Raw genomic sequence first — 14481 nt, forward strand, 5'->3', positions numbered from 1 at the left:
CCACCTTCTTCCCCTCCCCATTATCCCAACTGCTCTTTTCCCCCAGGTCTCACCTCCCTTTTATTTCCTGTCCACCTTTTCTCCATCTCAACACCCGCCACCCCCCCCACCCCATCATCTCCTTCACCTGGTGCGTGTGCGCCTAACCCCGTGACGTCCACGTTCGCGAGCTAATTCCTTCCAATCTGATATATTTCTTTGCGTTCCCAAATGTATTCCCATGTCCATTTCCTGTAGCTGTCTTCAGAAATAGGATTGTTAACTTGAAAGACGACCTTGTTTGAGCCTGCCTGGTGGTTCTTTCAATAAAAAAACCTCAGAGATGATGGCGAGGGGGGGTGCGGCACGTGTCTGGATGAATGATTAAGCAGTGGTGTTGTGTCTTCTTTGGTAAACAATATCAAAAGAATGCTAATTGCTGAGTTTTCTAGTTCGCCCGATCCAATTTTGGACAAAAAGTGCAAAGACAACCCACAATCTAAATTCTGTTCCCGTTTCATTTATGATTAAACGCCTAACCAAAATAAAAATGCTCATTAAGATACGAATCAAATTACATTTTCAGCGGTTAGCTGCTGTTGTTGTTTTTTTGGGTTTTTTTGCTATGCTTAGTTGAACATTTCTTGGCTTTGCTCTTTCGCTCTTTGTGCTCAGCCTCCATTTCAAGGTAGAGGCGAAGTGACTAAAGTGTTGACCCTCCACAACAAAAGCTTTCTCTGCGGCAAAAGATAATGACGAGTCCAGAGGGGGGGGGGGGGGGGGGGGGAGTATCAATCAAATTAGACTTTTTAAAGCTTGAGACAAAAGCCCTCCAGTAAATCCCCCAATGACAAAACACTTTCTCTGCTAACTTCCTGTAGAAAGAACAATACTAATCACCCCGGAACTCAATAAAATAAAGATTTAATTTTGGACACTCAGTCAGCTATCTGTACGAAGGCCCGTCGGTTCCTGTTACCCACAGACATGTGTGGATGTTTCAGTGTTTATTTTTAATTTGTCTATTTGTAGTTTTTAAAAAAATATATATATAACAAACCAGGAAAAAGAATTAGCTCACAATTGTTTGCAGTTTATCAGTTTCCCTGTTGTAATCATCCTCCTTTTCCTCCTCCTCCTCCTCCTCCTCCTCCTCCTCCTCCTCCTCCTCCTCCTCCTCCTCCTCCTCCTCATCATCATCATCATCATCATCATCAGCAACATTCTCTCCTGCTTCATTTAAAACACAAACACACCAACTCCTCCAACAGTCCCTGCTGCTCTTCATTTTGTCTCTCCAGGTTTTCCTCCTCCCTCCCTTCTTTTTCTCCTTCACCTTCTCTTTTCCTCTTTCCCTCCTACTCCCTAATCTCCCACCTCTCCTCCTGCTCCTCCTCCTCCTCCTCCTGCAGTAAGTGGGCCAGGTGCCTCCTGTGGCCTCCCCTACTCCATTTCTCATTTTTACCCTTCCTCTCCTCCCTTTCTCATTCTTACCCTCTCCGTGTTCTCTTTCTCATTTTTATCCTTCCCCCTGACCTCGGCTCGTATTTATACATCCCTTTAATGCAACAGTTGGCACCGATGAACTCCAACATTCTCTGAAATTAATCATTTATTATTCTGCCAAGGTGAGCCTTCAGAGTCGGAATAACTTCTACTTTCTTTAGGTTCAAAACGTTGCTAATCAAATATCCTTGTGTATTATTTTCGTGACCCTTATAAATGGGTGATGAAAGTGTTCCGTCGCTGCTGCCAGACATTGTCGCGAGCTTTTCTTTATCAGCCTGCTTCCTTTTATGAAGAAGAGAAGGTTACGCTAATTCACAGGCAAACAGAAGCGAGGAGGTTCACATCTCTTTTTCAGTGGTGGGGGGTGGGCGGGGGGGACTTCCCATCTAAAGGCTGAACCAAAAACAACAACTCTCAGACCACAGATGCTAAATAATGGAGCGTGTGGTTCGCCCCCTGGTGGCAGGTTGCTTTGAGGGGGGGGAATCATCTCCTCTGTTGTCTTTGTTTTGGGCAGGTTCCTCTCCCACGCACCCATCCCTCTCTGCTGTCCTCTGTCTCACCACCCCCCTCCTCTCCCCTCCCCTCCCCCGGGTTGTTGTGGTGTGCGCGCCGATGTGTCACACAGAGGAGGTGGTGGCTGATTTGTGACTTGGACGGACACCTGATACTGTCGCACCGTGTGGGAATGTGTAACTTGGTCAAAATTAGCTTTCTTTTTTTCTTTTTCGGAGGCGGGCGTCGTCCCGAGCGTGTGTGACAACGAGTGCGGCGTCCCTTTCGTCTCTGCGTCTTATCTCAGGGTGTGTCACTTTTGTCCGGGGGGGGGAAGCAACCGTCAGAGCACGTTGTAGTCCACGTTTCTGAGTGAAGAGATGGATGTGGAGGAAAGTTAAGATGCCAGAGGACCGGTGGACAGGACTGGCAGGATCGTGGTGGACAGGTTAGCCCTGGGCAACATCGCTGTCCTTGCATTACACTGAGACCCGTGTGAGACCTGTGAGATTTATTCCAGAAAATAGAAGTAAAATTGAAACTTGTACCACCCTGATACATCATTGCATCTAATTAGAACTTCCTCTTTTTGCCATTTTGCCATCTGCACGTCTGGCTGAGTTACTGTGAAGTTACAGCTCACCGGTGTGCAGTGTGTTCAGCTATTTTACAATTAAAGATATCCAGGGGAGCTAACGTTTAAAAGCTGCAGTGAGCGATTGCACAGTGACGCTGTGGTAAAATATTTTCATGTATGATCCATGCATGTGCTCTTCTTTTTCTGTCTCCAGCGGATGAGCCTGGACCTGATCAAGGTTTCGCCCTGTTAGAAGGGAGTTTTTCCTGCCACCGTTGATTACATGTGGTTCAGCCTCTGGGTCAAACAACAGATAAATAAATAGTTAATCTCTTTGTCCTTGCTTGTAACCTCATAGATAAATATTGTTGCGACTCATGCCGTCAGTGGCTTTTGCTAGTTTCGGCAACAGTTCTTCTCAAGACGACTGGTTCAGCATCTTAACCGGTCCCTGTCAGAAGGTTCTGAGCAGAAAAGAGCACATCCTCACACGTCTGTGGCGATGCGCCGCGCGCTGTACCAAGCTCTCCAGCCTCAAAGACAGAATCGAGTGTGTTCCGCGTCCAGATCTGTCTGCTAAGCAAACCCCTCCAGCGGGAGAAGAAAAACCCACCCTGGCAGTGCAGCACAGATCAGCGGCCACACCGGCGCTCCGCTTTCTCTCCCTCAACCCCGACTCTACTTTTCTTCCGTATTTCCTCCCTAACGCGCTTCACTTTTCGAATCTCCCCTCTCCCTCCCTCTTTCTTACTCTTCATTGTCTCTTCTCCGACTCCACAACATCTCTCTATATTTAGATGCTCTCCACTCCCCTCCACCTCTCTCCCTTTATCATCTCGGCTTTTTCTTCCCGGTACTTTTAAAGGACAGTTGAGCAAAGCCTGCTCGGAGATTCATCAATGTTGCCACGTTGGTGCTTTTTGATCAGCGTGATGAGTGACAACAACGCCTCGGGCTCCTGTACAAGTGTGTTTTTATCAACACTTTATCTATATGTAAATCACCGTGCTATGCTGTTCTCCTGCCAGCTGCGGGAACGTTAGGAAGTTATTACTGTATGTTGCATATTTCTAGTTAATATAGCACAATTACACGTTTTTCTTGTTTGCTCTAAAGTGTTTGTGAATTAGATTAGCTGGGAGTGAAATCTCTTTTAATATTTGCTGAGGGGGAGATGGAGGGTGTGCCTGTTGTCCTTGTGAGTACACACTTAAGCTGTAGATTCCCCCCCCCCCACTTCTGTCTTTGCATGAGCTCTTCATAAGCCGTAGCCCAGCGTGGATTTGAGAAAGATGCCTCTGTTTGCCGTCTGACAGAGTGACAGTCACACCAAGTTACCCTCACACACACAAACACACTCTCTGGACACCCGCCTCGGCACCAGATAGCGACTAGCAAACAGCAGTGAGTCATTCACTTGTGCATTCAGCCGCACGCTTTTATAACGAACGGCGTTTCGGGCTTCAGGTGTTCGCTCTCAGAATGTTCATTTTTCATCATGTATGTCTGCGACTCCAGCTGCAGTTACAGGCAGCTACAGCGGCGTCTACGCGAGTCGCCCCAGGCCGCCGAATCCTGTAACAGGATCCCCGCTAGGATCCGTGGAAGTGTCCGGATGGCCACACACACGCACCCAGACGGACATTGGGGTGGGTGTTTAAATGTTAGGCTTGAGTCACTCCATGTCCTCGCATTGTCATATTTCCTTGAGTCATTAAAAACAGAACTCAGGTCTGCTGAATGTTGTGACAGGAAAGAGAGAAGAGGTGTTAAATCAACCGTGGAGGACTTTTTGTGTCCCGTATCAGAAAGGGGAGCTTTCAGAAGGTCACGTGGTCTCCATTTTCTTCTCATGGACACCCCCCTGTTTGGACTTTATTTTACAACGCATAGAAACAGTATTTGTATAACTGTTTAGAACAAATATGATTCATCTGTGAGCGGTAATGAGCCTCACACAACACATCAGAGTTCCCAGACGTCCACAGCTCGGCCTCCCCCGAGACGTCACACCTTGCCCCCTGCAAATGATTTCAGCGGAGGAGTCTCCGAAGCATTGCTGCGCTCTTGAGGTGTTAGGTGACCTCACTGTGGTCATGTGACCCCAGGCACCGGGAAATCCTGACTTATCAAACTCGAACCTTATTTAAGATGTCTTTACTGTATGACTGGATGAAGCGGGCTGATATGATACTGAACATGCAGATGATTATCTTGTGATTGTACAGCGATAACGGAGCGGCACAGCAGAGCCGTGCAGCTGAGGCTCACATTTGCAAATGTAGGACTAAACCTGACCGAATCAGAGAAAGGAAAACACCTATGGGGTCCCTTTATATCTCATGACAAATGCCTTGTGACTCTTCGGGAATTTAAAAATGGGAACCTGACTTCATGGTGGTTTCACTTTTGATGGACATCTCCTGAGTCAGATGATCGGGACAGCACCTCGGACAGCGCCTCGGTTTGCAGAGGTGGGCGACCAACACCACCAAATGAAACAAAGGGCTCATTGTGAGACTTTTCCTCTCCTCTCCTCTCCTCTCCTCTCCTCTCCTCTCCTCTCCTCTCCTCTCCTCTCCTCTCTCCTCTCCTCTCCTCTCCTCTCCTCTCCTCTCCTCTCCTCTCCTCTCCTCCTCCCCTGCCTTTCATGTCCTCCCTTCCTTTTCTCCTCCCATCCTTCACTTCGCTCCCCCTGCCGTCGCCTTTCTCCGGCGTCGTTATCTGGCTGTCCTCCTCGTCCACCCACCTCTCCAGCCCTCCCCTCCTCTCGTTTTGGGTCCTCCAACAGTGGTAATGAGATGTTTCATTATTTGCATTTCACAGCTTTTAATAGAGAGAGAATTTAGGCTAAGCCCCGGGTCGTCAGTCAGGGAGTTACCATGGGAGACATGGCAGGCTTAGGGGCCTAGAAAAGATAGATAGCCCTGAAAGTACTCCCAAATAGTGCAGAGGAAGAATACGGTTAGAATGATATGGCAGTTCTCACCCCTCTATGGATGCTTGGTGTATCATTTGGGGGGGAAAGTTGACGGCCACTTTATTTCTGGGATGATCCCAGTCAGTCTTTACTCCTGCTGGATTTCCATACAGTCGCTCGGGACTTTAGATCCTGGTGAAGGTGCGAGGACAGAAGATTTGATCTCTCTGACTGGCATTAAGCAGCCACGGCCTGAGAGAGGCATGGCGAGCCAGCGCGGGCTTTACGGCAGGGCGCAGGTGTGGTATTGTTTTTGGATGGTGTCCGAGAGTGACGGTGGAGACAGTTGTCTGAGGGATGGAGCAAGTTGCACTAAGTCCTTCTAAGCCTCGTGGATCCTCTTTGGTTCCTCTCCACATGACATGGCTATCCCGCTTTGAGTCAATCTCTTCCTCCACCTTGGCCTGCTGGACGCCGGCCAAAGAAGCAGAGAGCCGAGGGGGCGCAGGAGCCGGAGTTAGAGGCATAATGTGGTATGATTAGAGTTGGTGGGGAAGGTGGACAGATGGAAGGTTTGTGATAAAAGAAATGAGGAAAATGGCAACGCGGAGCCGTGCAGAGCGATATATAAAACGTCAGAGACGTAATGATGCGATCGCCGGATTAAAAGGCAGATAAAGCAGTCACGAATGACACTTTTAAAGGGTTTGTATTAATATTTGTAACTGCAGCTTTTTTAAAAAAAATCCGTTTGTGTCCAGCAAATCTTTCATATGCGTGTTATTTTCATCCGTGCCTGCCCTGTTGATGGGCTGCCACCCTGGCTTGTCCCGGAAGGCTGCCAGCTCCGTCGGATTGGGGATTAACCCCAGGATAATGGCCTTGATGCCCAGTTGAGTGGAAGCAAAGCTGTTTAAAAAATATTGGCTGCCTGAATCACTCTCCCCGCTCTTCCTGTCTCCTCCTCTTTCTATCTTCTGTTTCTATCTTTTTAAGCTGTGCTCTCCTTTTTCAGCTCTCTTCATCCATCACTTTCTTTTTTTCCCTTCTCCAGTGCTCTGCACATGCAACCTCTCTCGCGGTTCAGGATGACCTTTTCCAGGCCTCTTGTTTGCAGATTAGGGAAATTGCGCCCTCATTTTTTTATATTGTTTTCCAAATGATGTAGAAAATATTAAATCTAACACTTTTTAGATGTGGAAGAATTGATATCCTTAATCTCCATTGTTGTCCTTTTAAGTCCCCCTTTGTATGCTTTAGTTCCCCCTGAACCATCATTATATTGGTGCAGTCCACTTGCAGGCGGGCAGATTATTTCTTGCAGCACCTTTTTAATTTTTCATAGATATTAGCACATGTCAGAGAGATAATGTCTTTTTCATGAGGCCAACATCGTTTATTCTACTTTGTTTTGAAACCTTTACATAATATACAGAATAAATCATTCCACGCCCAGCCCCCATTTTTGTCCATTTTCTGGTGCAAAATGCTTGTTATCACACAGCGATGCTGGCCATTACAGGGAAAAAAGTGAGAAAAAGCTGCTAAAATTTTGTAACTGAGGGATGAAGCTGGGATAGTTGACAACATGGATGGAGGATCTTGGCTATTGAATCCAGTCTTAATATCACACATCACACGCATTCCTCCTCACATCCATTCACTTCCTTGAAAGAGCCAAGACCGAAATAATTATTTACTCCTAACAGGCGATTCTATAAAGTAGAAATTGACCAGAAATGATGAATTCATTACTGCTCGGATGAGTTTAACAAGTGTGATGTCTGTGCTGAAGCGATATTAGGGTAAATTCAATTGCTAATACAGCAAAAGCTGTGATCTTTTAACATTCATTCATATTTGTTTCCATTAGCTGTCTTTTTGTCCTCCTCTACCTGCTTTGCCTGCCATTTGAAACCTATCCTGTTACTATTGCTGACAGAATGTTGCAACCATATATATTTATTACACCTTTTAAGGTAAGCTTGTTAGCTAAAAGCAGGAATTGTCACAATTTTGAGGTGTGTGTCTCTGTATTGAATTTATTATATATTTTGTGCGACAAGCTCTCTGAACTCTGTGTTCAATCAGTGTGACAAGCTCGTCCGGCCAAAGTCATTTCATCAAATAATGAGGCCAACTGCTACATTTGTTGAGCCGAGGGCCGCAATTTGAAAGCAGTGTGATTAGCTGAGGGTGGCAATTTTGCAGGCAGCACACTCCAAATGATAATTTTCCCTGACCGACTGGAATCCCTTAATTCAAAATAAATATAACTGCAAGTGTAGGAAACTGCTTTGGGTCCACACACACACACACACACACACACACACACAAACACAGACTCTGTAGCTAACAAGTGTGTATTCTAACGAAGCAATAATGTGCCTCCAGTAAGTGACGACTTCATCGACTGGGATATCTGAGCAAAATACCAAACACTGCCACAGTGCCCTCGATCCACAAGGACCTTGCGCCGTGTCCCCCACAGTCCTGGACAGCCAAGGAGGCGGAGAATTGGCTCGGAGGGACAGGCTGGATTAAAAGAAACAGAGGAAGGAGAGCCCCATTCTCTCCCTCCATCAAACGTCTCATCCCTTTACTCGTCTGGCTGAGGCCTAAAGTGACTTTGCTGTGATGTGACCAGGACAAACCGGCTGTGATGCCGTGACGGCTGTGCTAAGCATGGAAACGCGCGCTTTAGTCTTTGAATGTATGTGTTTGTGTATGTGTTATGTGTGTGTGTATGTGTTGTGTGTGTGTTTGTGTGTGTTGGTGTGCCCTCATTATTCATTTGCCCTCAGAAGGGTGACGGGGAGCTCTGGTGACGTGCTTTACAAAAAGTATCGACTCGGACCACAAATAAATGCCCACAAACTGTCAGCCTCTCCCTCGCTGACTTTTTCCTTGATTTTTTTTTTTTTTGTAGTGCAATTTAATACAGGAATGAAAAGCCTTTTTTTTCTTCCTTTACTGCTCCGTGACATCCTGAAAGCTTTAGTTTCTGTAGCCTTGGTGAAGCTGCTAATGCTTTGGATGAGACACTAAAGTCTCTTTCCTTTCATTTGATTCTCTGACAGGTTAATTTAATCTCACTCCCATCTTGTCTCAAGTGTATATTTGGAAAAAAATGTGTTCTAAAAATCAAGGCTGTACTTATGCAGTCAAAAAACATGGATTTTCTTGTTTTTTTTGTCCTGTTGGTGGGAAAGACAAAGTAGCTGGAGAGGGTTTGGTGTGTGCTCATCGCAGGGAAAAGCACTGGGATTAAGTCTTCTGGAAAAGGGGGTCTTTGACTGGAGGGAATTGGACATGCTGAAATTAAACAAGCCAATTAGCCAAGCAAAGAGTTAGGAGGTCAAAACGTGCTCTATTAAAGTTCTTCGCTGCCTAACTACTGACTCGGTTTGTCTGTCGAGGCAGTAAATCTGATTAGACTGCTCCCCACTCTTTGACCTCCGCTGATTTTCGCTGAATTCAAGACACCGTTACGCACGTCTTTGGGTGCCATAACAGTCTGAATTCGTACCACGGGGACGTAAAGTCAAGCTTGTTTACTTGATAACTAAGAATCCTGGCCTCATTTGCGAGAGCATCTTTTGTGCGTTTTCCTGCGCAGTCTGGACTATAAATGCATCTTTTCACGCGTGTTCTCGGGCTGTTTGTACGTGTTTGGCTCCTGAAAGATAAGTCAAAACATGTCAGGCTTCTCGTTTGGCTCCATGTCGTCGCCGCGTCACACTTGGCCACAAGTACTTTTTTCTCTACATTTTGAAACATCAGTTTTAAATGTTTCCAAGTGGAATGTAATCTGTTTTACAGCGCGTCCCGAACGTGGGCTGTACACTAAACACTCTCAATTACTATTTTATTAGTAGCTGGTGAAAACTTCATCCATTTTTAAAATGTAATAGGTTTGTTTTTTTTGTTTTTTTCTATCTTTCATGCTGGATTTTTAGAAAAGATGTAAATGAAGAGCCGCACGGCCCTGACCCGGCCTCGGCGGTGGCGGTCAACTGTTGATGGGGCCCTCTTTCTCTGGTTGCAACGTTAATAGATAGAGTACAAGTTTGAAATGAGGCTGACCAGTGTTTGCCTGGAGCGACCCTGTATTTCACCCTCTACAATGGCTGGGGAAAAAAAGAGAAGCAGCAGAAGTGCTGAAGTATTTCAAAGCAAATAAATGACTTCTTCTGTGTGGCGTGTGTGGTGCTCAGGCTTATAGATTGGACTATACAAACGGATGTGCCAGTGGCCCTGAGAGTGATAGAGAAGTTTGTCTCTAGAGGTGAGGGGTGAATAGTCTCAATACCTCCATCAGGGAAATACAGAAGTAAATTAATATCACAAGGTGAGGACTATTCAAAGGGGAGAACAAGGTTTTTTTTCTTTCAGTAAATGCTGAAGGACAAAGAAAAACAGTTTTGTCAAAAATCTGTCTTTTCAGTGACATTTCCTTTCTGCAGTCACTCAATCATCCCCCTCCACATCTACTTTTGTGATTTCCAGAAACCACCAGTCACCGTGAAAGTTGGAGAACTAACCATGAATTGATTTCAATAGTTGTCAGTGTCACTCCATCTGCTCGCCTGCCGCCGTTCCCAGGGAGTGTGTGTGTCCGAACGGGCGCGGAAGACGTTGTGGATTTATGTGATCTTACAAGCCATCAGGTTGAGCAGAGCTTTGCTAAACATGACCTGAAGTGTGCCGGCCCCCGAGCAAACGCTGCTGTCACCTTGGCCGGCCCGGGCTGTCAACTCTCGGAGCAGCTCATGGGATCTGACAGCCGTGGCGTTCCCAAAACAAATCAGCGCTGCGTTCGGTAACGCCGTGCGTCCCCGCGATTTAGGCCCCACACCAAAAAATCGAGTGCCGGAATGCTGCGGCTAATACACTTCTGAGCGTATGTGTGTTGTGTTACTCTGTGTGTGTTTACTTACGCAGGTTCTCTTTGTTTTCCCCCCACCTCGCTGAGCGCTCCCGTCTCTCTTTGTTTCCTGATGCGCTTCTCTTTGCTCCTCACTCGCAGCTCCTCAGGAAGCTTGCAGGTCACAATTATTCACCTAAAAAGTGTGACTCTGTTATCCATCCTCAGTTTTTCCAATCAATAATTCTAACCTCAAAACCAAAAAGGTCTCCCCCCCCACCATCCACCCCGTGAGCGAAGAGAATCAGAAACTTTGAAGCTCCTTTCTGCCGGTACAGCGTGATTCTGTCACGGATCTTTTCAATTAATCCTCGTAAAAATGGATTTTCATTCACTGACACGTTTCAGTGGGGGAGAAACAAGAAAGAACTTTGTGTTCACAACCCAGATGGAACTGAGCAAGATCAGAAGCGCTGAGGTGAGGGTCAGGTGCGACTTTTCTTCTCAACTAGACAGTGGATGGAACGTTCCCCGTTGAATGACGGAGACAAACCGTGGCTGTTTATTGATAAAGTGGTCTCTGCTAAATGAGATGTTTTTCTCCTCAACTCCACACTTTTTAAACTGACATTTATAATGAGCTCTCTCTCTCTCTCTCTGTCAGACATAGTTGAAGCTCAGAGATCTTGGAGTATTTGTCGGCAGTCTGTTTTTAGACATCAAACTACGGTGGTTGCGATGTGGTTTCCATTGATCTCATTGTTTTAATGTCACAATCATTACCGAGATGTCCTTACCTTGGCTCGTCTTTAAGGAGTGGTTCGGTGGGCTTTAGTTTCCCTCATCTTGCATGAAAATGTATTCTCGGCAAAGGAGGCAATCAACACAATAGCCCAGCACCGTATAGGTGGACTATAAGAAGGAAATAGTAGGTTTGTGTGTTGCCGCAGAGATTACATCCGTGCAACCTGCAATTACACCCATTTGTGACATATCTTGACCTTCCTCTTGGACTTTTTGGTTTTGTTTTCGTTTGCAGATGTTTGGAGGAGAGGCTTTCGTTCAGCAACACAGATGAACAACAGAAAGGAGGACATGGAGATCTCCTCTCACTACCGTCAGCTCCTCAGAGAGCTCAACGAGCAGAGGCAGCATGGTATCCTCTGCGACGCCTGTGTCATTGTGGATGGAAAGATCTTCAAGGCCCATAAGAACATCCTCCTGGGCTCCTCACGCTACTTCAAAACTCTTTACTGCCAGGTGAGGGACTCCACCGCTTGGGAGAATTGGTCCGTTGGGTCGCTCGGTTCAGCATTTATTTACGTGTTTACCTGTTAGCACAGGCTAGTGCTAATCGCTCTAAACACTCTTCTAATCTAAAACATTTCTAATTAACTTACGCTTTTCATCCAGGCAGAGCAGATTCAAAACAGCAATCTATTACATGGTTTGTAACAACAAAGGGTGCAAGTTGCCATGGAAATAGTGCTAGCTAACCAGGTAATATCCTAGTCTGGTACAAGGTCAGATGGGCTTTGTTGCTGCAGCAGCCTAAACACTAATAACAGAATGAGGGGATGAAGGGAGTGGAGCTGTGAAGGGGCTGGACAATGCGTGGTCTTTTCTGGGGCATGGGCACTTATCTCATACACCGGCGACATTGTTGCCAGGAGGCTAAAATGTGACAAAGCTAGTGAAAGGAAGGTTTTCTCTTTAGCTGCAGCAGGAGGCTGAATGCACGAGAACCATATAAATGAATTAATACATGAACTCTGCCTCTCTGCAGGTCAAAAAAGGTGCAGAGCCTCACCACCAGACCACCGTCACTCACCTGGACATTGTCACGGCGACAGGCTTCAAAGCCATCCTGGACTTCATGTACTCTGCACATCTGGCTCTCACCAGTAAGAATGTGATCGAGGTCATGTCAGCTGCCAGTTACCTGCAAATGACCGACATCGTCCAGGCCTGCCACAGCTTCATCAAGGCGGCGCTGGACATCAGCATCCGCTCCGAGATGGCCGATGAGCTGGCCGACTTTGAGATGGGGGCTGTTGCTGCCGCTGGCATTGGCGGGGGCGCGGGAGGTGCGGGTGGAGTGGGTATACCAGGAGGAGGAGGAGGTGTTGTGGGAGCTGGATTAGGAGGAGGAGGAGGAGGCATAGTGGGCATGGCTTCTGAAGCCCTGGCCTCCATCATGTCTGGTCGCAGCACCTCCCCTTGGTTGGTGCGCCGCACCAGTCCTGCCAACTCCTCCGGGGACTCGGCCATTGCCAGCTGCCACGAGGGAGGCAGCACGTACGGCAAGGAGGACCAAGAACCCCCAAAGAGCCACGAGAGCCAAGAGGAAGCCTGCCACGATTCCCAGCCTGCCTGGCCACACGACTACAGGCCTGTTACTGTCAAAGAAGAGCAGGTGTCCCCCGCATCTTCTTCCCACCCCCGGGACACTCCGAGGGGGATATCTCAGAATCAGGGGGAGCAAGGAGCTGGAGGGCCTGGAGGAGGAGGTACAGAGGGGCCATGGCAACCCATGTCAGGGTCGGGGCGGAGGAAAAACCGCAAGAACAAGGATACGGTCAGACATATTACCCAGCAGGCTGAGAGGAACTGGGACAGAGAGCGGGACAGGGAGCGAGAAAAGGACAGTAGGCCTGGATCTCCTCTACCCTCCATGCTGGCAGTGGCTGGGTGGAGCTACAATGGACAGGAAATCCCAGGTAAGGCTGACACACCGACACATTTGCTTTGAAAAGACTTTATCCCCACCAAAAGAAGTAAAAATTCTGACTTCACTAGGATTTCTTCTTGGAAACTTGTTGCTAAAGTTAAATTTTTCACTTTTATTTTCTTACATGTGGATACAATTAATTTACTCACAAAAGTGATATACTAATATATAATGGTCTTGATAACATGGTGTTAATACATTTAAATAAATGTATGTACATATTCTGTTCTACGTGTAAAATAAGCTTTTTTATATCACAGAAATTAATTTCAAGATTTATAGACTTATATGGATGGCCTTTACCTTTCATGCTCTATGGCTTTGGGCATGTTCTTGTCATTCTTGCAGACACAATTTCATCTGACTGTGCTGATTCAATGAGGTTTTAGAGCTTCCGCGAGCTGTGGTAATTCTATACGTCGTCACGCGTTTAGCTAGTTTTCAGTCATGGAGGCCTAATTAGTGACTGCTGAGATAATCAGACTAGGTCACTTAATTGGTGTTTTAATGTTTTAAAGCTGGAATTTTATTCCACCTCTCTTGCTTGTTTAACCGGCATGGCATCAGTCGTGTGTGAGCTTTCAAACCGCCCCCCCCCCCCCCCCCCCACACACACACACACACTAAAAAAAGATGTTTTAGAGCCTCTGCACTGTTAACCAGTTTAAAATGACCTCTTTTCCTCCTCCGGGTTGAGATTAAGGAGCTTCTACATTAACGTGTTGGGCCTAAGATGATTATCTCAAATCTTGGAGGCGTGAGGTGAAGCCTGCGTAAATACACACGGATAATATAATCCCTTCTCACCTCGGTTTATGCAACACACAGTTTGAACAAGCAAACGAAAATATAGTCCAAGCAAAACTCCGGCGTATCCATATTTTCATCTGGTGGCTTTTGATCCCCAGCATTGCGGGAACTACTTAGTGAATTCCTTTTCTAAAACTAACAGATTAAAAAAAAAAAAAAAGATGTGTGTTTGTGTGCCTGTGTGTGGCGGGCCCAAGGCGTCGATAGGTAGATCATTAAAAGTAAGAGAAGCTAATCCTGGGCGCATTAAGGGAGTTGGCTGTGAAATGGGCACACGCGTCGTGCAGCGAAAGAAAACAGGATAATTGAATTGACCTGGGTCACTGCGCGGATTACCAGCACATCCTCGCCATCCCTGGCTCCTCCCACTCTCTCTGGGGTTTAGGGAAGGACCTTCTGGAAAGGGCAAGACGAGGGAAAAGAGAGATGGGAGACGTGGGGTAACATGTAGGAATGAAGAAATAGTGAGACGGAACATCCGCACGGGCTTATGAGGATTTTTCTTCTCGGTTCCCAGCGTCATAACTTCCAGATTTAGTGACCTTAAGTCGGCACTTATTACGGCGCCTGAGTACATTTTGTCTTCAAGGCTC

The 14481-nt window shown here is 46.7% G+C and overlaps 1 protein-coding gene across 6 annotated transcripts in view; it reads left to right on the forward strand.

Annotated features, from left to right (window-relative positions):
- The window catches only part of zbtb46 (zinc finger and BTB domain containing 46), a 52841-nt gene that overhangs the window by 5795 nt on the left and 32565 nt on the right, over window positions 1-14481 (forward strand). For all 6 annotated transcript variants that reach the window (XM_057041298.1, XM_057041299.1, XM_057041294.1 and 3 more), the window contains exons 2-3: window positions 11387-11607; window positions 12134-13067. In XM_057041298.1, coding sequence (XP_056897278.1) covers window positions 11422-11607; window positions 12134-13067 — 1120 coding nt within the window. In that variant the 5' untranslated portion in view covers window positions 11387-11421. The remainder of the gene's footprint in view (window positions 1-11386; window positions 11608-12133; window positions 13068-14481) is intronic.

The sequence above is a fragment of the Takifugu flavidus genome, chromosome 8 (assembly GCF_003711565.1).
Source record: "Takifugu flavidus isolate HTHZ2018 chromosome 8, ASM371156v2, whole genome shotgun sequence".
NCBI lineage: Eukaryota > Metazoa > Chordata > Actinopteri > Tetraodontiformes > Tetraodontidae > Takifugu > Takifugu flavidus.